The sequence below is a fragment of the Prionailurus bengalensis genome, chromosome A1 (genome assembly GCF_016509475.1).
Source record: "Prionailurus bengalensis isolate Pbe53 chromosome A1, Fcat_Pben_1.1_paternal_pri, whole genome shotgun sequence".
Classification (NCBI taxonomy): domain Eukaryota; kingdom Metazoa; phylum Chordata; class Mammalia; order Carnivora; family Felidae; genus Prionailurus; species Prionailurus bengalensis.
In genome coordinates this window covers 8721169-8744881 of record NC_057343.1, presented here as the reverse complement: position 1 = coordinate 8744881, position 23713 = coordinate 8721169, and the positions used below count along the sequence as shown (strand labels likewise).

The 23713-nt window shown below is 42.7% G+C and overlaps 1 protein-coding gene across 2 annotated transcripts in view; it reads right to left on the bottom strand.

The window, feature by feature from the left end:
- MTUS2 (microtubule associated scaffold protein 2) overlaps positions 1-23713 on the bottom strand; it is a 373273-nt gene that overhangs the window by 142984 nt on the left and 206576 nt on the right. For both annotated transcript variants that reach the window (XM_043576011.1, XM_043576018.1), the window contains exon 5: positions 2936-3034. In XM_043576011.1, coding sequence (XP_043431946.1) covers positions 2936-3034 — 99 coding nt within the window. The remainder of the gene's footprint in view (positions 1-2935; positions 3035-23713) is intronic.

Here is a 23713-nt window from a genome sequence, read left to right as displayed (position 1 = left end):
AAAATCAGAGAGATCTGAATAGTCCCAGATATCTGCAAACACACTTCAAAATAATCATGCGTTAAGAGGAAGTCACAAAAGGAAATTGAAAAATAGTTTGAACCCAATGAAGATGAAACCCAGCACATCAAAATTTGTGCACTATAACTGAAGCAATGCATAAAGGGAAATTTATTGTACTAAACACACACATTAGAAAACAAAGAAAGGTTTTATTTTTTATTTTTTTATATTAAAAATTTTTAATATTTATTTATTTTTGAGAGAGTGTGAACAGGAGAGGGGCAGAAAGAGAGGGAGACAGAATCTGAAACAGGCTCCAGGCTCTGAGCTGGCAACTCAGAGCCCAACGCGGGGCTCGAACTCACGAACTGTGAGATCATGACCTGAGCCGAAGTCGGACGCCTAGCTGACTGAGCCATCCAGGCACCCCTAAAAAGAAGAAAGATTTTAAACTAATGATATTAGCTAGTTAAACCCCACATAAACAGAGTAAAATAAATCATAAAGATCAGAGTAGGAATTTGTTGCCTGTTACTCTGCAAAAAAAAAAAAAAAAGTGAAGCCACACCTCCCTCACACAGTGTACAAAAGCTAACTCAAATGGATCACAGGCTTAAATATAAAGCCTAGAACTCTAACCCTTTCAGAAGAAAATGTAGGAGAAAATCTTCATGGTCTAGGGTGATGCAAAGATTTTTTTAAGATAACACCAAAAGCATAGTCCATAAAAGAAAAAAAATTGGACTTCGGGAAACTTAAGAATGTGCATTTTTCAAAAGCACTTCTGGGAGAACACAAAATAAGTCACAGATTGTGGGGGGAATGCATACATATACATATATATACATATAAAACCCTTCAAAATTCAGTAAGATGAAAAACCAATAAAAATTATAAATTTTTGAATATTTTACCAAAGAGTATGTACAGATGTCAAATAAACATAAAAAGATGCTCCACATCATAACATCATTCGTTATTAGGGAAATGCAAATTAAAACTGCATAAGATACGGGATGCCTGGGTAACTCAGTCAGTTGAGTCTGACTCCCAATTTCGGCTCAGGTTATGATCTTGTGGTTCGTGAGATCAAGCCCTGCACTGGGCTCTGTGCTGACAGTGCAGACACTGCTTGGGATTCTCTTTCTCTCTCTCTCTCTCTCTCTCTCTCTCTCTGCCCCTCCCCGCCTCTCAAAATAAATAAATAAACTTTAAATCTACACAAGATACCATTATACACCCATTACAGTGTGTATGATTTAAAAAAGTGACCATACCACCTATTGGCAAAAAAAAAAAAAAAAAAAAAAAATGTGAAGGAACTGGGTCTCTCGCACACACTACCATTGGGAATATAAAACGGTACAACCACCTCGAAAAACAGTTTGGAAAGCCTTTTAACATTTTTAGAAGGTTAAACAAATAACTACCGTATGACTCAGGCATTCCACTCCTAGATACTTCCCAAGAAAATCAGAAGCAGATGTCCATACCAAGACTTGTACCAACATGCATAGCAGCTTTGTTTACAAGAGCCAAATCCTTGGAGGAAAAGCCCAAAGATGCATGGATAGGTAATGGATCAACCGTGGTATCCACGCACTGGAACTTTACTCAAAGTAATCGAGCTGAGTAAAAGCAGCCAGAGAAAAGTAGAGTGCATACGACATGATTCCATTTATAGAAAGTTTTAGAAAATGCAAACTCATCTACATAGGGACAGAACGGGGACTGGGGTGGGGTGCAGAGGGGTTAGGGGGTTAGGATTCCCAAGGGGCACCGGGATGGTGGATATATTTGCTATCTGGATTGTGGTGATGGTCTCTCGTGCGCATACGTGTCAAAATGTATCGGGCCGCCTGGGTGGCGCAGTCGGTTAAGCGTCCGACTTCAGCCAGGTCACGATCTCGCGGTCCGTGAGTTCGAGCCCCGCGTCGGGCTCTGGGCTGATGGCTCAGAGCCTGGAGCCTGTTTCCGATTCTGTGTCTCCCTCTCTCTCTGCCCCTCCCCCGTTCATGCTCTGTCTCTCTCTGTCCCAAAAATAAATGAACGTTGAAAAAAAAAAATTAAAAAAAATGTATCAAAATGTTTGCTTTACAAATGTGTGTTTTCCTATTTATTAGTATTACAGTAACACCACAAATTTCCTTTTGTTTCATATTTATTTGGTATAAATATTTCCTTTCATGTTTAACCTTTTAGTATTCTTACATTTAGATGTGTGCTTTGTAAGCAGTCTAAAGCTAGATTTCACAGCATCTCACATGCATCTAATAAATGTTCTTTGACTGTTCAACAGGTGCCTGTTTCACAGTCATTGCAGGCATTTAAATAAATTAATACATTTAAAGAGGTTAGGACAGTACCTGGTACCCCGGTTTACAGTAAGAACTCAACAGTAACTCCTATGACTGCTACAATTTTTGTTCTTAAAGAAAATCTTGTGAGGTTACACTCCATTCTGTTCTACAAAGGGGTTAATGCCTACCGTATCAACTTCCATGATAAATGGTTTTCAACTCTCAAGTGATGTTACCTCGATTCTTCATATCTGAAGGTAAATAAATGTCTTCCTCACTGACAAAATTCCAAGTATTCGATGGCTGTTGGTTTTCTATCTTTCTCTTTTTAGAAGCTATTATTATCTCTTGAGGTCAGATCTTCAAAGTCTGTGTCAATTATAAATTACTTCTACACAGAGAAGACTCTACCTCTTCAAAGCCCGATAACATTTCATTTTTTTAACATAAAATGATGCCAACGGCCGGTTCATTTCGTCTAGAGTCAGAACACATCGGTGTATGCACATCAAGCCCCGAAACAATCACGCGTATCACAGGGGCCGGCACTGCTCATCAACGACATTTGAACAAAATGAATGACAAGTTCAAGCCTACTCCCTGAATGAACACCCTTCGCGCTTCTTAAATACCTGGTGAATGAAGCTTGGTGGTTGCAGCCACTGTTCTCTTAGGAGACGAAACAGCAGGTTTATTAGCATCTTGATCTTTTTGTACTTCTTTCTTGGATCCTAATCAGAGTTTAAAAGGAGAAAAAAAGGAAGAGAGCAAGTTACAACTCAAACAGTAACACCAGTCATTTGTCGAAAGGGAGGTTTAACAAAAGGCAAACGGAACAAAATAACATTTCGGTGATTTGTCGCTATGGTCACCACCCCCTGTGCTTCGGGGATGAGGCTCGTTTACAGCACAGGGAATTTAGTAGTGGTGGTCAGGGGAAGAAGCACACTGCTGTCTCTGATGGGATGAAAAACGCCCCTGTCTCTGGAGGTCACTGCACCCCAGTGACTCTGACAAACTATCTGGGAATTAAAGTTGTACTGTCCCTAGCGGCCACCTTGGTCTGTCCACCTCTTCCTGCCAAAACAAATTTTCAGAAGACAGAGATGGAAGCTGCAGCTGAGCACAACTGCTAATGACCTCAGCATCACCGAGACCCGAGCCACGGGGGACATGGTCTGCCTCTAATTAATTTCCATGCAGCTGGTCCACAGAGGTGACCTAGAGAGCCTTTTAGCTCTCGCGGCTGCAGCTGAGCCTTCCTGGAACCTGTTGTCGGAGCTGGCCCCAGCAGAATGGAATAGCCTGAACGTGAGCAATAACTAAGAACAGCAGGTGCACGCTCCTCAAATTATGTCCAGGAGCACAGTGCAGTTCCCCTTGTGTGCTGGCCACAGACACTCACCTTCACCAGAAAGTCAAAGAACGATGGATGGCAGATTAGAGAAATAACACAGACATGGACGTACCTAGACCTGCCTCCACTTTAGCAAGCTTGGGGATAGCAAAAAAAAAGAAAAAGAAAAAAGAGAGAGAGAGAGAGAGAGACAGACAGACAGACAGACAGACACACACACACACACACACACACACACACACACAGAGACAGAGAGTGAGAGACACAGAGAGAGAGAGGACCCAAATAGATAAAATTACAAATGACAGAAGCAGAGGTCACAACCAACACCACAGAAATACAAACAGATATAAGAGAACACTATGAAAAATTATATGCCAACAACAAACTGGGCAATCTGGAAGAAATGGACAAATACCTAGAAACTCAGAAACTACCATAACAGAAACAGGAAGAAATAGAACATTTGAACAGGCCCATAACCAGCAAAGAAATTGAATCAGTTATCAAAAACCTCCCAACAAAGAGTCTTGGGCCAGATAGCTTCCTGAGGGAATTTTCCCAGACATTTAAGGAAGAGTTAACACTTATTCTTTTCAAATTGTTCCAAAAAATACGAATGGAAGGAAAGCTTCCAAACTCATCTATGAAGCCAGCATTACCTTGATTCCAAAGCCAAAGACCCCACCTATAAAGGAGAATTACAGGCCATTATCTCTGATGTACCTGGATGCAAAAACTCTCAATAACACATTAGCAAATCGAATTCAACAGTACATTAAAAGAATTATTCACCATGATCAAGTGGGATTCATTCCGGGGCTTCAGGGCTCATTCAATATTCACAAATCAATCAACACGATACACATTCATACAAGAAAGGATAAGAACCATGATCCTCTCAATAGATGCAGAAAAAGCATTTGACAAAACATAGCATCCTTTTTAAATAAAAACCCTCAAAAAGTAGGGATAGGAGGAACATCCCTCAATGGCATAAAGACCATATAAGAAAGACCCACAGCTAATATCATTCTCAATGAGGAAAAACTGAGAGCTTTCCCCCTGAGGTCAGGAACATGACAGGGATCCACTCTCACCAGTTTTGCAACATGGTATTAGAAGTCCTAGCCTCAGCAATCAGACAAGAAGAAGAAATAAAAGGCATACAAATTGGCAAAGAAGGCAAACTTTCACTCTTCACAGATGACATGATACTCTACGTGGAAAAACCCAAAAGGTTCCACCAGAATACTGCTGGATGAATTCAGCAAAGTCACAAGATATAAAATCAATGTACAGAAATAGGTTGTATTTCTATATACCAATAATGAAGCAGCAGAAAGAGAAATTAAGGAATTGATCCCATTTATAAGTGCGCCCAAACCATAAGATACGTAGGAATAAACCTAAACAAAGAGGTAAAAGATCCGTATGCTGAAAACTATAGAAAGCTTATGAAGGAAATTGAAGAAGACACAAAGAAGTGGAAAAACATTCCATGCTCATAGAACAAATATTGTTAAAATGTCAATACTATTCAAAGCAATCTACACATTCAATTCAGTCTCTATCAAAATAACACCAGCATTCTCCACAGAGCTAGCTAGCTAGCTAGCTAGCATTCTCCACTCTCCAAACAATTCTAAAATTTTTATGGAACATAAAAGGCCCCGAATTGCCAAAGCAATCCTGAAAAAGAAAATCAAAGTTGGAGGCATCACAATTCTGGACCTCAAGCTGTATTACAAAGCTGTAATCATCAAGATAGTATGGTACTGGCACAACAACAGACACACAGATCAATGGAACAGGATAGAGAACCCAGAAATGGACCCACAAGTGTATGGTCAACTAATCTTTGACAAAGCAAGAAAGAGCATCCCATGGAAAAAAGACAGTCTCTTTAGCAAATGGTGCTGGGAGGACTGGACAGCAACATGCAGATGAATGAAACTAGACCACTTTCTTTCTTACATCATACACAAAAATAAATTCAGAATGGATGAAAGACCTAAATGTGAGACAGGAAACCATCAAAATTCTAGAGGAGAACACAGGCAGCAACCTCTTTAACCTCGGCCATAGCAACTTCTTACTAGACATGTCTCCGAGGCAAGGGAAATGAAAGCAAAATGAAGTCCTGGGACCTCATCAAGACAAAAAGCTTCTACACAGTGAAGGAAACAATCAATAAAACCAAAAGACAACCAATGGAATAGGAGAAGATATCTGCAAATGACAAGTCAGTTAAAGGGTTAGTATCCAAAATCTGTAAAGAACTGATCAAACTCACCACCCCAAAACAAATAATCCAGTGAAGAAATGGGTAGAAGACATGAATAGGCACTTTTCCAAAGAAGACATCCAGATGGCCAACTGACACATGAAAAGAGACTCAACGTCATTCATCATCAGGGAAATACAAATCAAAACCACAATTAGATACTACCTCTCACCTGTCAGAACGGCTAAAATTAACAACTCAGGAAACAACAGATGTTGGCGAGGATGCGGAGAAAGAGGAACCCTTCTGCACCGTTGGTGGGAATGCAAACTGGTGCAGCCACTCTGGAAAACAGTATGGAGGGTCCTCAAAATATTAAAAATAGAACTACCCTACAACTCAGCAATTGCACTACTAGGTATTTATCCAAAGGATACAAAAATGCTAATTCAAAGGGGCACAAGCACCCCAATCTTCTTAGCAGTGCTATCAACAGTAGCCAGATTGTGGAAAGAGCCCAAATGTCCATTGACTGATGAATGGATAAAGATGTGATATGGTGTGTGTGTGTGTGTGTGTGTGTGTGTGTGTGTGTGCGTGTGTGTGTATGTGTATATGCGTATATGTGTGTGTGTGTGTGTATATGTGTATATACGCATATACACACACACACATATACGTATGGGCATATACACACACACACACACACACACAATGGACTATTACTCGGTGATCAAAAAGACTGAAATCTTGCCATTTGCAACAATATGGATGGAACTAGAGTGTATTGTGCTAAGCAAAATAAGTCAGTCAGAGAAAGACAAATATCATATGACTTCACTCATGTGGAATTTAAGAAACAAAACAGATGAACATAGAGGAAGGGAAGGAAAAACAAGATAAAAATGGAGAGGGAGGCAAACCGTAAGAGACTCTTAAAGACAGAGAACAAACAAGGTTGCTGGAGGAGAGGTGTGTAGGATTGGCCAAATGGATGATGGGCATTAAGGAGGACACTTGTTGGGATGAGCACTGGGTGTTGTAAGTGATGAATCACTGGGTTCTACTCCTGAAACCATTACTACATTGTATGTTAACCAACTTGAATTTAAACAAATAAATTATTTACTCTTAAAAAAAAGAATAAAAGCAAGTTTTCCTATTGAAGGGGGGAAAAAAAAGTAAATCTTGGGGATGGCTCCTTAGATACAGAGCATACGTCCAGTTTCTACTCCCCAAAGCCTACAGGCTACTCCTCTCCCGCAGGTAAACTGCTGATGGCCATTTGGTGGTTCTTCTTCCAGACCTCTTTCTAGGTATTTATAAATACTGTCTACCCAAATACAAATACAGATATTGGTTAGCTAAATGAATCCTATATTGCAATTTCGTTTTACCTACCCACATTTTTAAATATCTTTCTCATATCAGTGTATTTATAGATCTTTTTTAAATGCCACATATTAATAGGCAAAAATGTACCATAATTCATTTACCCATCCTCCTGTTGATGAACATGTAGACAGTTTGCAAGTTTTAGCCATTAAAATAGCTAATGTGCTACAATACGCATTCTTCTACTTGTTTTCTTTGCACACAGGTACCAGTGTCTTTATAGGAAAAAGGCATAGGAAGAGCTTTTGCTGGATTAAGAGACTGCTCGTTTGTTGTACTGCTAGACACAGTCCAACCGTCTTCCACGAAGAGTCACTATTTACACTCCCAACCAACAGTGCATGAGGGCAACTCTCTCTACGTGCCCCACACCCTACTGATATCGGGGTCTCAGTCATCTTAATGTTTGCCAGACACGTATTGTCTTTTCCGATTGGTCACGTGCATTTCTTTGCTTGAAAATGACCTAATTAAATCCTTTGCCTATTTTTTCTTACTGAGGTATTGAGAACTCTTCATTTATTCTGGATATTAATCCTTTCTTGGCCTGCCATATAAATTATATTTTCCCAGCCTTCCGCTTTTTAAAATTTATTTATAGTATATTTCATTGTACTATGATTTTTAATTTTAGCGTGTTCAAATATCCCAATTTTCCCCTTTACAGTTTTAAAAGCACTATGACAGATTATTCATATGTATGTGAGCATGCATGGGTACGTGTGTGTGTATATATATATGATGGTGGGGAGAGATCATTCCAGGAGTCTGGAGGGAGAGGCAGGTATTTGGATCCACCCTCCCCATCTTTCGTTCTCTCCTGGTCTGACTGGGCTCTCACTTTCCCTGCACGAGTGGACCTGCCTCACCGCCTCTCTGTCCTTACTCTTCAGCCTTCTGTTCTTCCACCCACAGACCTATCATCATCTCCTCTGCTTTACTGCTTTTGGAAGGACTCCTTTAGTCTCCTTGATGGAACCCTTCTAAAAGCTGAATTCTCTCTTGTATTTCGCCCCTGCTTTTTTTTTTTTTCTTCTCACTGTCAATACGCTTCACGGCATTTAGTTAACATACCCCGCCCCATGTTTCACATCTCAGTAGGTGGCACCATCATTCACTCACTGGGCTCAGGCCCCAATAGTAGGCGGCCTCTTGATTTGTGTCTGCCCCCTGCGCCCATTTGGCCCATCAGCAGAGCTTGTGGGCTCTCCTCTGAGTCCATCCCAGGAGCACCCACTTTCCTCCCTTCTGCTGCCTCTGCAGAGCCCAAAGCCACCAATTCTTCCCCTTCTACAGCTTCCGACCTGATCTGCGGCTCCCACTCCTGCTCCCCTACACCTTATTCTTCCACAGGAGCAGATGAATTCCTTCAAGTCTAAATCAGAACAAGTTATTCTCAATCTTGAAACCCTCCAGTCACCGCCCAAGATACTCGTAGGGAACTATAGACCCCTTGTCACATCCCTGAGGCCCTACAGACCAGCACAAGCCAGGAGAAATATAATATGAGCCACTTGTGTCATTCAAAATTGCCTAGCGGCCACATTTAACAAGTCAAAGGTATAATGCAATTAAGTGTACAACATCTTTGATTTAATCCAACATATTCAGTTATCACTTCAACAGCTGGCCGCCATATTTGAGTTCTCAACGATGGCTCATGGGCCACTGGCCACCATACTGAGCAGCACAGCCCCAGATGATCTGTCCCTTGGCTACTTCACAGGCACACTATGATAGCTAACTTTATGTGTCAGCTTGACTGGGCCACGGGGTGCCCAAACATTTGGTCAAACATTATTCTGGGTGTTTCTAGATGAAATGAAATTTAAACTGGTAGACTTGAGTAAAGCAGACTGCCCTCCCCAATGTGAGTAGGTCTCACAGAAGCTGCCAAAGGCCTGAGCAGAACAAAAGGCTGACTACAAAGGAACTAAGACGGAACCTCACGTTATATAATTTATATTATGTTATATATTATAGAACATAGAAGTTATATTATATACAACATATACATATTTTCTATATATTTGGTCTCTCTGTCTCTATAAAATGTATTACATATCCAGGTATGGATATCCTATCGGTTCTGTTTCTCTGGAGAACCCTAATACACACGTGGCACCATTGTGCCCTCCATCCACACACTCCAGCCACACTAGGCCGCCAGCTGTGCAGGTGCTCAAGTAAGCCACACCTCCTCCCTTTCCGGGCTCTTTAGCTTGAGTTCCTCCTGCCCAGAACATGCTTCCCCAAGACCTTAAGCACGGTTCAGTCATGCGTTCATTCAAGTCCGCACCACTGATAATCTTCAGAGAGGCCGTGCCTGACACGACAGGTGAAATAGCCTTCCTGCCACCTGCCACTCTCCCCTTCCCTGGCTTCATTCTTCTTCATAGCATTTATCATACTCAGAAATATATGATGTCCTTCTCTGCTTGTGTACGGGCCACCTTCCCCACTAGGTCATCAGCTTCAACCACAGGGCCACACTCATCCCTGGAAAGCGTGGCCATTCAGTCAATGCCGCCTCCTCCCGCCTGGGGTCCCGAAAGTGCACCCACCCCTTTACTCCATGGAAGCCAGGCCCACCCTTCAGAGTATCCAACGTGTGGCTCATCCATTCTTCTCATCCCTCCTCCCGCTCTGATTTTAGGCATCAACAAATATGGAAGGTACTGAGACTCATGGGAACTGAGACATGTTAGAGGCCCAAAGCCTGCATTAAACACGATGCTTTAAAAGAAAACAAAACATGAATATTTATTCCGCGTTTCCACATTTTCCCTTCAGCCTTCATGGAGTGCAATTCGGCAGCTTCTATCAAAAACTTAAATATTGATGTACTTGACCTAGCAATGCTGTCTCTACAGATCTCTCTTTGGAAGGCCACCACAAGTATGAAAGGCTTAGGTACAAAGAGACTTTGTACATTATTCACAATAATAAATGAGAGTAAATAATCAAAATGCACCCTGCGGAGTGGTTAAATAAATCATGTTATATCTATTCTATGTAGTTTTCTGTAGCCATTAAAAAGACTGAAGTAGCTCTCTATTGTACTGGCACAGAAGATGTCCATGATAAATAAAAAAGCTAGTTGTTGAACACTGTGCATTGTATTATCCCATTAAAAAAAATTCTTTTTTTAACTTTTACTCAGTTTTGAGAGACAGAGACAGAGCGTGAATTGTATTATCCCATTAAAAAAAATTCTTTTTTTAACTTTTACTCAGTTTTGAGAGACAGAGACAGAGCGTGAATGGGGGAGAGAGAGGGAGACGCAGAATCCCAAGCAGGCTCCAGGCTCCGAGCTGTCAGCACAGAGCCCCATGCAGGGCTCGAACTCATGAACTGTGAGATCATGATCTGAGCCGAAGTCACGCTTAACCCATGAGCCACCCAGGCGCCCCAAATATTATCCCATTTTTTATAACACAAAATGCTATCTGTACTATAGTTTTTAACTATGTAAGCAGATTTGAAAGACACCAAGTTGTTCATAATGGTTACTTCCGAGCAGTAGGATTGGAAGGGATTTTACTTCTTATTTTACTATGCTTCTGCATTATTTTCATTTTTCCATGATCACTTATTACTTTTATAATAAAAAATAAACAATAAAAGGAGTGAAACCAAAACCAAAATGAAAATAATTTGTCTGATCCATGAAAGGATTAAGGAGAGAAACCAGCCCAGTGCAACCAATTCTACAAGAACAACTTTGATGGAAGGTTTCACGGTCCCTCCCCCAGGAATGCAACGCTGCCTAGAAAATGCTTGGGTGGTTCTGGGAATTCTTGCTGGCATGGAAAATTGCAGCAATCAGTCAAGACTTTCAGGACTTTTTGCAGTTTTCTTATAGTCCAGCCTCAGCCTAAATGTTTTCTAAGTATACCATATGCTTCCATATAACTCTGTGAGAACTCGGAGAGATGGCAGAGTGGGTTGTGGTCTCATGGTTTTCCTCCTGTCCCTCTGGCCGCTCTCTCCCTCCTTCACTGTGCCTTCCCCCATTGCCTGCACCCGAGTAAAGCCGTCCCAGGCTTCTGCTTCGGCTTCCTCCCGTCCACTCTTCTGGCTGTTCCCGCCCCTCACTATGCTCGCACCAAGCGGCACACACTGATGACTACCAACTCTGTCATTTCCAAACCAGGTGGGCCCAGACATCCTTCCTGAGATCCAGACCTGGTTTTCACTGCCAATGAGACATGAGCACAGCCTACGAGACAACCAGATCGCCACGCCCCAAATGGAACGGATCCTCTTCCTCTCAAATGACCCCTCTTCCTGTATTTTCTTTCCTGGCCGGTTGTTCCCCTGGTCACTGAAACCAGAAGCCAGCGAGACTTCTTTCTGCCTCCATATCTGATCAGCCACTACCTGATGCCTTGTAAAGCAGATCCTCCATCTGGCCGTGTACCCATTCTCACTTTTAGCCTCAGCTCAGTTCTCACTAGGCCAGTTAGAAAACGCTCCTAGGTGCTTTCTCTGTCCTGTCTCACCTTTTTCACGTTTACCTAACTCATCCTTCTTGACGGGTGCTAGGATGACTGACCTTTCTTAATCATTAACGGATCACATGATTTTACTTCTGAAGCCTTTCCAAAGCGTTCCGAGGACTTCAGTAGCAAGCCCCAACTCTGTGGCATGGGATGTGTAACCTCCGGAGTCCCGCTTCCTCAGCCACCTGCCCCTGCGGTGACAGTGCAGCATCCATGTGACATTCTGTGTCTTCACCTAGGCTGTTGTCCTAGGCTGGTGTGCTCCATTTCTCCTTGGTCTGGCCGGTCCACTTCTGATCGTCCTCAAATTCAGCTCACCGCTCTTCGCTGAAGGCTTCTGTATCATTCCCTGTGGCTGCTGGGACAAGTGACCACAAACGAGTGGTTTAAAAACAACACAAATGCGTTCCAATTCTGGGAGGCCAGAAGCATGAAGTCGGTCTCACTGGGCTAAAATCAATGTGTCAGCTGGGCTGATTTCTTCTGGAAGTTTCAGGGGAGAATCTGTTTCCGTGCCTTTTTCAGCTTCTAGCGTTCCTTGGCGTGTGGCCCCCCTCGTTCATCTTCGAGACACATCCCTCCGATCTTTGCTTTTGTCCTCACATCTCCTCTAACTGCTCCTGCCTTTCTCGTACAGGGACCCTTGCGATTACACCGGGTCCATCCAGCTAATTCACGATGATCTCCCCATCTCAAGACCCTTCACTTAAGCACACAGCTGCAAAGTCCCTGTGGTCATGGAGGGTTAACACACAGCAGTTCCAATGATTTGGGGGCCGTTATTCAGCCTCTTTGTCTAACCAAATGAGTAAGTGAGGAAACTCTTTTCACTCACCAAAAAGGCACTGCTTTCTTGGTCTATATTAGTCCCCTGAATCCCTATCACTTATTTACGAAGATTTTACTAATCTCCCCAAGTCTTCTTGAATAGCTGTCTTTCCTTAAACCCCACTCAGCTTCCCCTATTTCTTTCCCCCAGTGCAGACTGCACACCTCTACGGACGTCTCTTTGGCCTGTTCAGCTTCTTTTAACAGCAGCCGTGCTCACTTGGGTGAACTAACCTTTCCTTCCCCATGGTTCATGTGTCTTGGGGGGGGGCTGACCCCACCTGGATCTGGAGATGGGCGTGTGACCAGCCCTGCCCGATCAGAGCTCTGCATCATGCCGGTGGGACAGAGCATCCTAGTTTGAGAGTAAAAACAAAATCCAGATGGGGATAATGAGAGCCTTCTCTCACAAATTTTTCTGGAATTACTAGAAAAGAATTCCTTTTCTTTTTTTTAATTTTTTTTTTTAACATTTATTTATTTTTGAGACAGAGAGAGAGCATGAACAGGGGAGGGTCAGAGAAAGAGGGAGACACAGAATCTGAAACAGGCTCCAGGCTCTGAGCTGTCAGCACAGAGCCCGACGCGGGGCTTGAACTCAGGGACTGTGAGATCATGACCTGAGCCGAAGTCGGATGCTCAACCGACTGAGCCACCCAGGCGCCCCAAGAATTCCTTTTCTGACGGATGTGTAAACTGGTGAGATGTAAGCCTGAACTGCCACTGACTGTCCCTGTCTCTGCGTGGGGAGGGCCTCTGTAAAGCAGCCAAGCCGGTGGAAAGTAGGGACTGGAGACAAAGAACATTCCCGATGTCACTGTTTAAGGACCTGGGTACAGCTCTACTTCACGGTAGCAATATCACCTGTGCTTTTCAGTTACATGATCCAAAAATCCTTCTGACCTTTTGCATTCTTTTGTACCTAAGTCGGTTTGATTAGGTTTCTGTGAGTTGCAACCAGACAAGGCCTGAAAATGCCAGTCAGAGAAAGTAGCTCCTTCATAAATATATACACGTGCTCATGCCTTATGGGTTCTTAGTCAAAACTACTCATGTACCTCCGTGTGGACCTTCTGTACCTGGAGATTCAGAGCTCTACAAAAGAAGGCATGTGTATAAAATTCAGAGCCCTACTGGGGGAACTTTTAGGGTCGGAGGGAGAAGGGGCTGGGAAGGGGAAGAAATACCAGCCTCACTGGTATCAGAGGATAAGTTCAAAGTCTTTTTTTTTTTAAAGTGGAATCCACACCCAACGTGGGGCTTGAACTTACGACCCGAAGATCAAGAGTCAGATACTGTACCAACTGAGCCACGGTGGTGCCCCATAAGTTCATAGGTTTTTAAAAAAATTTAGTTATTTATTTATTTTGAAAGAGAAAGTGTGAGTTGGGGAAGAACAGAGAAAGAGAGAGAGAGAGAGAGAGAGAGAGAGAGAGAGAATCCCAAGCAGGCTCCACACCGTAAGCGTGGAGCCTAATGCAGGGCTTGAACCCATGAACCATGAGATCATGACCTCAGCCGAAGTCAGACACTTAATCAACTGAGCCATCGAGGCACCCCAAAGGTTCATAGTTTTAATCTGAAACTCTGTTACTGATAATATCCACCCCAGTGCAGGCAATTATTGGAAGTTCAAAGAGTCCTAAAGTGTTTCACTATGTATAAAGCAGCAAAAAAGCATCACAAAGGTCTTAAGTTGAAAGGTTCTGCCTAGAAATCCATACACAGTTGCCCAGCAAAAGAAAAAAAAAAAAAAACAAGAATAGTGTAAAATGTCAGTTTCTCATGTGGACAGGGCCTTCCCCAGTGACACGAGTGAGTGTGGCAACTGCCAGGAGAAGACCCACTTCGTGTTTTACCCCTGAACGGGACATGGTAAAGTGATTAACACCCCGTTCATCACAGGTACTTGAGGCGGAGGTCATGTGCCTGGGAGCTGTGAGAATATGAGGAAAGCTGCCCAATCAAGAATGATGGGATCGCTCTGAGGGTGAGGCTGTCATCCTAAAAACAGAATGAAATGACAAGTGACAGCGGGTCATTCGGGGTCCTGACTGAGCACTTCAGAATGGGGGACAAAATCAGATTTAAGATAATGGTCACCAGGATGCTATATACTTGTTTCATAAAATAAATTTTAAAAATGTCAAAAAATGTCAAAAAAAACAATGGGAACTTTTTTATAGGCTCTTAACATGCATGCAAGTAGTTCTAAGTCAGAAAAGAAACAAAAAGGATAAAGAAACATACACAGCAATAGACTTTATCCCCCATCTGTCCAATATTCTTACGCCAGGCACCTGTCAAAGCCGAGGTGACGGGACTGATCCTTTCCCGGCCTCATGGACCCGCTCCCAGACAAGGAACATGAAAAGCCATGGAAGGAAGACACAGAGGAGCCAGAAGAAAAATGAAATGCGAATGTGGCAACAGTGCAAGTAATTATTATTCTGCCAACGTAACTGAAAGGAGGTAAACCGGAAAAATGAATGATGTAACCAGGAAGTGGGGATTCTGATGTCACTTATGAGACAAATGGAATGTGGGGACATTTCAAGGGAAGATTTATAGAGTTTGAATAGAATGAAGCACAGAAACGTCATCTAGACAGGAACGCGTCGAAAAATATATCCCCCCCCGTGACGTGCTCTCGCTCATCCATCAGAAAGCACCAACTGAAAAAAAAAAAAAAAAAAAAAAAGAAAGCACCAACTATGCAGTAGGTACTATTCCAGGGAAAGAGAGCGGTGTGAGCGGTCACAAAGGTTATACTTTCGTTCAACGTCTACATCTTTAGCATTTATACATGCTGGGAACTAGGGGCGCCTAGTTGGATGGCTCAGTCGGTTAAGCGTCTGACTTCAGCTCAGGTCACGATCTCACGGTCTGTGGGTTCGAGCCCTGCGTCAAGCTCTGCACTGACAGCTCAGAGCCTGGAGCCCGCTTGGGATTCTGTGTCTCGCTCTCTCTCTGCCCCTTCCCCCCACCTCTGAAAAGTAAGTAAACATTAAAAGGATTATTAAAAAAATAAGAAACACCGGGAACTAGCTTGCAGCTGCTTCTGTGTATATTGTCTCACTTTACCCCACTCCTAAACTCTATTGCTATTGCTCTGGTATTGTTACTGTGCAAATGAAGAAACGTAAGGTGTGGAGGTTGTAACATACCCACGTTTACAGGTATGTGGCTGAGCCAAGATCTGAACCTGTGATTTCCCGCCCTCATTTTAGTCTACGTTTCATTGTACCGCAACGGCCCCAGTGAGCCCTGAGACAAAATGAATCCTAAGGCCTGCCTACCCACCTGTACTCAGAAGCACAATGAATTTGGTGAATCGGACCCCTTATGAGGGTCTAAAAGGAAGTAGGATGGGGCCGGGGTGAGAACGCTCAAAGTGGAGTCAGGGGAGAGGGCAGGAGGACGAAGAGGCTGAAGGTCTTCTATTTTGGGCTGGGAGACCCGAGAACGGCTCAAGCTATTTGTTTTCTAAATGTGGAGGTCAGTGAATCCTTACCTCCTTTCTATCTGTGACGCAACCTTCCTTTCTCTGACCCTCAGTCCACACTGTGTGGAACTCCTTACCCTTTGGTAAATAATGCCCCTCTTCCACTTTCATGGTCAATCTCTCCCCAGAGCAAACTTCTCAAATGGTCACCACTTGTCCTTACCCTCCTGACCCAATTTATCTTTGAGTTTGGAGGTCCCCTTCAAACTACTGAATATCCCACCAGAACTTGAAGCGTCCACACTCACTTTAAAGCCCTTTTCCTTTGAGGTTCTACAGTTCTGCCTGGTCAACACTAACACTGTTCCCTGTTGTCACCTGCAGCAAGGTTACTGTCTCTCACTCATCCCCAGGTATGGGCTTCCTCCTTACCCCAGGTTCTGCCATCATCCTAGAAATGTCAACGACCTCTCGCATGACTCATGTGCCATCCCAGTTTTTCATTCCTTTGACATCCGATACTCCTGCCAGGCGCCTTTGATCAGGAACTCTGGGTATCACCCTTGACCCTGTCATCAACCAGAACTTCACCTCTCAAATTCACATACCCCACTTTTGGACACAACCTTCTACCCTCCAGCCGTCTCACTTTCCTATTGCCACTCCAAGCTGTTCATTTCTCTAATCTAGACTGTGAATCCCTTTACCCCCAGCCAGCAGGCTCTTTCTGTCTTCAACCTCCTTTCCTATCCAATCTAAAGTTGATCCCAGTGTACTTCACTTCCACTATCCTCCCCTTCACACTCTTGCTCTAATAGCACAGAAACCACCAATGGTCACAACTCTATGCAGAATCTAACCCTAGCTTAACTGAGCTCTCACCTTCCACTAGTCCAGCTGAAGACATAATGACACAGGGCCATCAAATTTATAGTCACCAACTGTAACTGCAGCCACAACACAGGCCAGTAATTCTATTTTTTCTCATCTTTTCTTTCTCCTCTTTTTAACCTATTAAAAAAAAAGTTCAACATCTGAGCCTTTCTAAAAGATCATTCCACAGGCTTTAAAAAAGCCCTCAGTATCCCACTCTCCATATGCCCAATTCATATTCGTTACTTTCAATTTTTCAGCTATTTTTGCTAGTAGTTATCTCCATATACCTAAGTAAAGGTTTATACTGCTATTTCTTTTTTTAATTAATTAATTATTATTTATTTTTGAAAAGATTTTATTTTTCAGTAATCTCTACACCCAATGTGGTGCTCAAACTCACAACCCGGAGATCAAGAGTTGCATGCTCTACCTACTGAGCCAGCCAGGCATTTCTTGGTATTTACATTTGAGACAATATTGTAATATCTTCCTATTACAGAAAATAATAATTTTGATATTTATAGGTTTGCTTCTAGACTACCTCCCTCATCAATACAGTTGTACCATAATTTTTGGTTAAGTCAAAATTTACTGTTCATCTTGTTACAATTACATAAATATTATTCACAACTGAGCGATTTTCTTACTTGTATGACTTTTTGTTTTTCCTGGATTTAACAGCTGCCTTGGTTTTTGTTTACTTACATTTCCATATATATTTTGCTAATTCTCCACCAAAACTCTCTATCAGCATGAGTCTCTTCTCACAATTATGTAAAAAGTTTCATTTTATTTTCCTGGAGCCCTCAATTCCCCATTTTGTTCTAGCTGGTAATTTCTATGATTATTGCAGGACTGTCATCCTAAAACCTCCCTTCATCATAATTCTGGAAATTCCTTTGCCTCTTTCCTAAATCTTTTTTTAATGTTTATTTATTTTTGAGAGAGAGAGAAGAGAGAGAAAGAGAGAGAGAGAGAAAGAGAAGTGTGAGTAGGGGAGGGGCAGAGAGAGAGGGAGACACAGAATCTGAAGCAGGCCCCAGGTCTTAGGCTGTCAGCACAGAGCCTGATGTGGGGCTCGAACTTGCAAACCGCGAGATTATGACCTGAGTCGAAGTTGGACGCTTAACCAACTGAGCCACCCAGGCACCCTTCCTTTGCCTCTTTCCTATATTGGGTCCCTTTTTTTCTGGACCTCATGTCTTCCTTTTTCTTGGTCTGCTTCCTTATTCTGGTAAAGCACATTTTGTTTTCGATTCCAAAGAAATGTACATAGGAGGTAAATTACATCATTCATGGCTAAAGATTTCTTCATACAAATGACTGGCTTAATCCAGAATTCTCATGTGATAATCATCTTCTCCAGAACTGTGAATGCATTTCTCCTTCAGCTTGCAGGGTTGTTACTGAGGAGTTGGATGCCTTTCTAGTTCCAACCTTTTGTACGTGATCTGTTTGTTCTCTTGGGAGGGTCTTGGTGCCTCTTCTTTTTCCCAGTGCAATTTCGTACTATGGATCCTGGTGTGGGTCGTTTTGCATTAATTGTACTGGGCACTTGGTAGGTTCTTTTAGTCTGCAAATTGTCATCCTATGAGTTCTAGGAAATTTCTTGAAGTATTACTTTGTTAATTCCCTCCCCTCTGACTTCTTTGTTTCCTTTTTATGGAACTCCTACTATTTGTCCTCCATATATGTGTGTGTGTGTGTGTGTGTGTGTGTGTGTACGTATATATATATATATATGTGTATATATATATATATATACATACATATATATATGTATATATTTGTACTCCATATATATTCTATATATAAATGTCTTTTTTTGGATATCTCCCATGCACATGACACTCAATATAGCCAAAATCAAACTCCTTGTCACCCAACAAAACTTCTTTCCAGTCCTGCCTTCTCTCAGTAAATGTTTTTTGCCTAAACCAGAAATGTTGATTTCATCCTTGTCCCCTCCCTCTTTCTCACTTCTTCACATGCAATAAAACACCAAATCCTGTGAAACATAATCACGTAGCTCTCTTAAATTTAGCCCACCTCCCTTCTCATAGTTAGCGCGACTTAATTCAGACTAGTGTCACTTCTCTTGTGGGATTCTGAAGCAGCTTCCTTTATTCTCTTGTCTCCAGATTGCTCTGCTCCAACTTATCCTTTAGATCTCAACCTAGAGGTTTCTAGATGCTGCTATCATGCTCTGTGGCTACAACTTTATTATACTATAGACCTTCTACCTGTTTATATTTCCCACTAGACAATGCATTATAGGAGAATTGCCCACTCAGTAAACATTTATGAGCAAATGAGTTAGTTGTTCTTACTAATTATGTTCTTCCTCTGTGGGAAATGAAATCAGCCTTGAGATTAGATGAATTCCTGACATTTTGAAACCTCTCCTTATTGTCTCCTTCTTATTTGTTCTCCAACACCTCTCTCTCCCTACATAATAAACAGGCAAGCCCTGAGTGAGTAATGAGAAATCACTTTACACACTGTTAGAAACAAAATGAGTAAGGCTCTGAAGGTGATGGATTTGTGAGAAGAAAACAAGCAGCTCTCCAGGGGAATCAAGACACCGCATGATCTGTTAGGTACTGAGAAAATGTGGATACGTAAGTGGTGGTGGGAAAAATACTTTATATTTTTGAAATTATACAAACAGACATAAGGGTTTTATTTATCGTGGCAGTTTTAGTTAGGTGAGCCTACATGAAAGAAATGGTCTGGATTGTTGGTCTCATTCGACCCAACGATTTGCTTTCACATTAATTCGAGATAACAACAAAATTGTGCTTTTAAGCGCTAACATTTTCCACATATAAATAAAAATCCCTAGCTCGGTCTATTTAGTATTAAACATCGCCCTCGTGTTAGTATTCTGCAGTTTTACTCCACAGGCTGTGTCAGCCCTTCCTCATGTTCTGAACTATTCGTTCCTTAAAAGGTCCTCTGCATTCCTTCCTTCCTTCCTTCATCATAGATTTACTGGGTGGCTCCGCTGTACTTTGCATGATATCAGCTAGTGCCGATTTCAAGGCGAAAAGACAAAATCCTCCTTCTGAAATCCACCAATTAGCGGGACATGTAAATAAGTAATGACAAGATAGCCTAGCAAGTGGCAGCTGGGGGCCTGAGGAAAGATTGCTTTCTGGGAGCTCCAAGAAGGAACGAGGTAGGGCTTCTCCCAAGAAGGTTACTCTTGAGCTAAGATGTGAAGTATGCAGAAGAATCGGCAAGAAGAAAAGGGTACAGTCGGGCGGGGGATCATGTGCAAAGGTTCAAGGGGTACAGGGCCAGCCCACGCAGGACCAGCAGGGTGGAATATGACACCAGAGGGTTTGTTTGCTTCTTGGGTCCAGCCTACCTCGTCTCTGGCCCTTCACTAGCAAGGTGAGTATTCTTACTGTTTCCCCCCAGCATTTCTGAATTCCCCTGAAAAACCCAATATAAGGCTAAAAAATACCACTGTTCAGTTAAATACTTAATGTGCTACTTTTCTTTTTTCTTTTTTTTTTTTTTTTATAAATGGGAAACCATACATGAGATCGAGGTTGCCAATGAATGGAATGATGACTACTGAAAAAAATAGAAAAGGAAACAGGAAGTAAAACTGTTATGGGCCATTGCATACAGTTTAAGTTGGCTGGCTCATAAGGTGACAAATCAAGACCCAGTCATGACATGCAAATAAATATTTAAGTAAGTCATTTCCTTTTTCATAAAACGACACATGTCCATTGTAGAAAAATGAGAAAATACATGTTTTCTTCATTTTTGCCATTTCCTTACCTAGGAATAACCACTATGAACCCACTGAAATGCATTACTTCAGACCATGTTATGTGTGTGTATATATATATATATTTCTTTTCTTTTTTTTTTAATTTTTTTTCAACGTTTTATTTATTTTTGGGACAGAGAGAGACAGAGCATGAACGGGGGAGGGGCAGAGAGAGAGGGAGACACAGAATCGGAAACAGGCTCCAGGCTCCGAGCCATCAGCCCAGAGCCCGATGCGGGGCTCGAACTCACGGACCGCGAGATCGTGACCTGGCCGAAGTCGGACGCTTAACCGACTGCGCCACCCAGGTGCCCCTATATATTTCTTTTCTTAACAAAATACTATAATACAGTTTTAAACACTTTTTGTTGTGAAAAATACTGCTTAAAACTTAGTTGCACAGTTTTACAAGTAATTGAAAGCCAACACTCACGAAGTTGTTACTCAGGTCAAGAACAAGAACATTCAAACATCACTGGCACCCAGAGCTTATCATGTCTCAAGCTTCCTCCTTCCCACTCAGGAAAGCCACTGTCATGCTTTAGCCATTATTCCTTGCTTTTCCTTGCTATTCCACATGCACCCTTAAGCAATATCCTTAAGTCTATTTATAAACTTTTTTTTTACTTTTGAAAGGGGGAGGGGCAGATGGGGGGAGAGAGAGGGGAAGAGAGAGAGAGAGAGAGAGAGAGAGAGAGAGAGAGAGAATCTTAAGCAGGCTTCATGCCCATCATGGAGCCAGATGTGGGACTCAATATCAAGACTGTGAGATCATGACCTGAGCCAAAATCAAGGGTCAGACGCTTAACTGACTGAGCCACCCAGGCGCCCTTCTTTATTAACTGTGTAATCAGTCACTATGCTGTGTCTTGCAATTTTTACTAAACACTGTAACAGTCATGCAGCCCTAGTCCACGGTCATTGCCAAATAGGGATCCGTGGTGTGTATATATCACAGCACAGCTGTTCCGATGGAAGCTTGAGGAACTTTTAGCAATGCTGTTTTGAACGTACTTGTATGTGTCTCCTGATACACGTGTGTATGCATTTCTTATACACGTACATGCAGAAGCCCTAACTTAAGGCAGGTGCAAACATTGTAAGACAATGTCACACTGTTTTCCAAAGAGGCTGGGTCCATTTCCCTGTCTCCTGACAGGACTGTGGCAATTTGTCATGCTCTATATCTTCACCAACAGTAGAGAAGGTCAGATTTTTTTTTTTTAACTCTTTTCTTCTGAAGTTAGGTACAAGACCTATGGGGAGGCTGCTTAGCATATATGGGCTTATCTGTCTGGGGTCCAGACACTCAACTCTATTGTTTGCTTCATTGTATGACTTCAGGCAGGTTACTTAAACTCTCTGAGCTCCGTTTCGTCAGGTGTAAAATGGAAAAGAGTAACAGTAGCTACCCCACAGGCTGCTGTGAGGGTACAACAGAATATACTAAAAGTGCTTTGCACAATGCCAGGCACTTATCAAGCCTGCAAAAAATGGTACTTACTAGCGGTATTAACTTATTATAAATACTTGTTTAGAACCTATAGATTATAAGCACCGTACTGGTGTATGAAATCATCACTGAACAAGGTTGTTATATTGTCCTTTTTCCAATGAGACATCCGAGGTCAGGAAGGTTAAGTAATCAGATCAGGGTCACAGAGCCATTAGCGGGGTGACCACAACTGGAATCTGCATGTAACTTCAAAGCTATTTGCGGGGCGCCTGGGTGGCTCAGTCGGTTAAGCGTCCGACTTCGGTTCAGGTCATGATCTCACGGTCTGTGAGTTCGAGCCCCGCGTCGGGCTCTGTGCTGACTGCTCAGAGCCTGGAGCCTGTTTCAGATTCTGTGTCTCCCTCTCTCTCTGACCCTCCCCCGTTCATAATCTGTCTCTGTCTCAAAAATAAATAAACGTTAAAAAAAATTAAAAAAAAAAAGCTATTTCCTCTGCCATCCGAATTCTACGTGACAGAAATTCAATGCAGCTTACTCATCAAGTCGCTCCATTCACTGGAATAAAAATCACGTGGAGACAGAAAGATGTCCAAGGTGACTTTTGTTTTTTAAAACCTAAACAGGTGTCGCCAATTTTTTTTTTAAAGGATCCATTTAAAAAAAAATTTAAATACAGGTCTGATAACTTGTCATTTTTCCCAGGTCACGGACACAAAAGTGCCCATGCTGGCAGCTGGAGCAGGCTGGTCCTCTGCTGTGTGACACTGGCCACAGCTGCTGGGTGAGGAGGGCCATCACCGTCAGGACCACCCGGGGCCAGGGCTACGAGACGGGCCCTGGGTGCACGTGGGAGCTCTGCAGGCTTGAGTCCAACCCCGACATTTGGTTCTGTTACCTGGGGCTAATTATTTGCTTTCTCGAATCCAGCTTCCTCGTCGATAAAAGGGGGTTAAGAAGAGTTACGAGCGACAAAGCAAGGCGATGAGGGGTATGGCTGAGCATACAGTAAGGACTCAATAAGTGCTATTAGGACTTGCGGCAGATAAAGTTTACTTTGTGCGACAGCTCCACCTGGTGTTGTCCCTGCCTGGACTCACCTCGTGTTACAGTTACATGGGGTCTGTGCCTGTGGTTAAGGAGAAGCCACTAAGACGTCCCAAGCGGGGGTGGAACAGGACTAGATTTGCGTTCAGACGGTGAAGTGCGGCTGCCAACTGTGGGGAAGGGCGGGAGCGAGGGATGTGGACTCTTGTCGGCTAGGCTGGGGGGCTGATTACCGATTAGTAACACGGGGCAGTGTTGAGTCGTTCTCAACACAAATATGCTGATGAAGGGATGAAAAATGAAAGACAGGAAGGCTCTGCAATGTCCAAGAAATGTGCTACTCTTCTTCGTAGAAAATGGATCACCGGCATTTGTCTCTTTCTTATATTTGCATTTTAGACGGTCCCCATGAAGACCGTAATTAGCAGCAGGCATTTCATCAGTGTAAGTGAGCTAGTAGGATATGTGAATCTGGAAGGAAATGAAA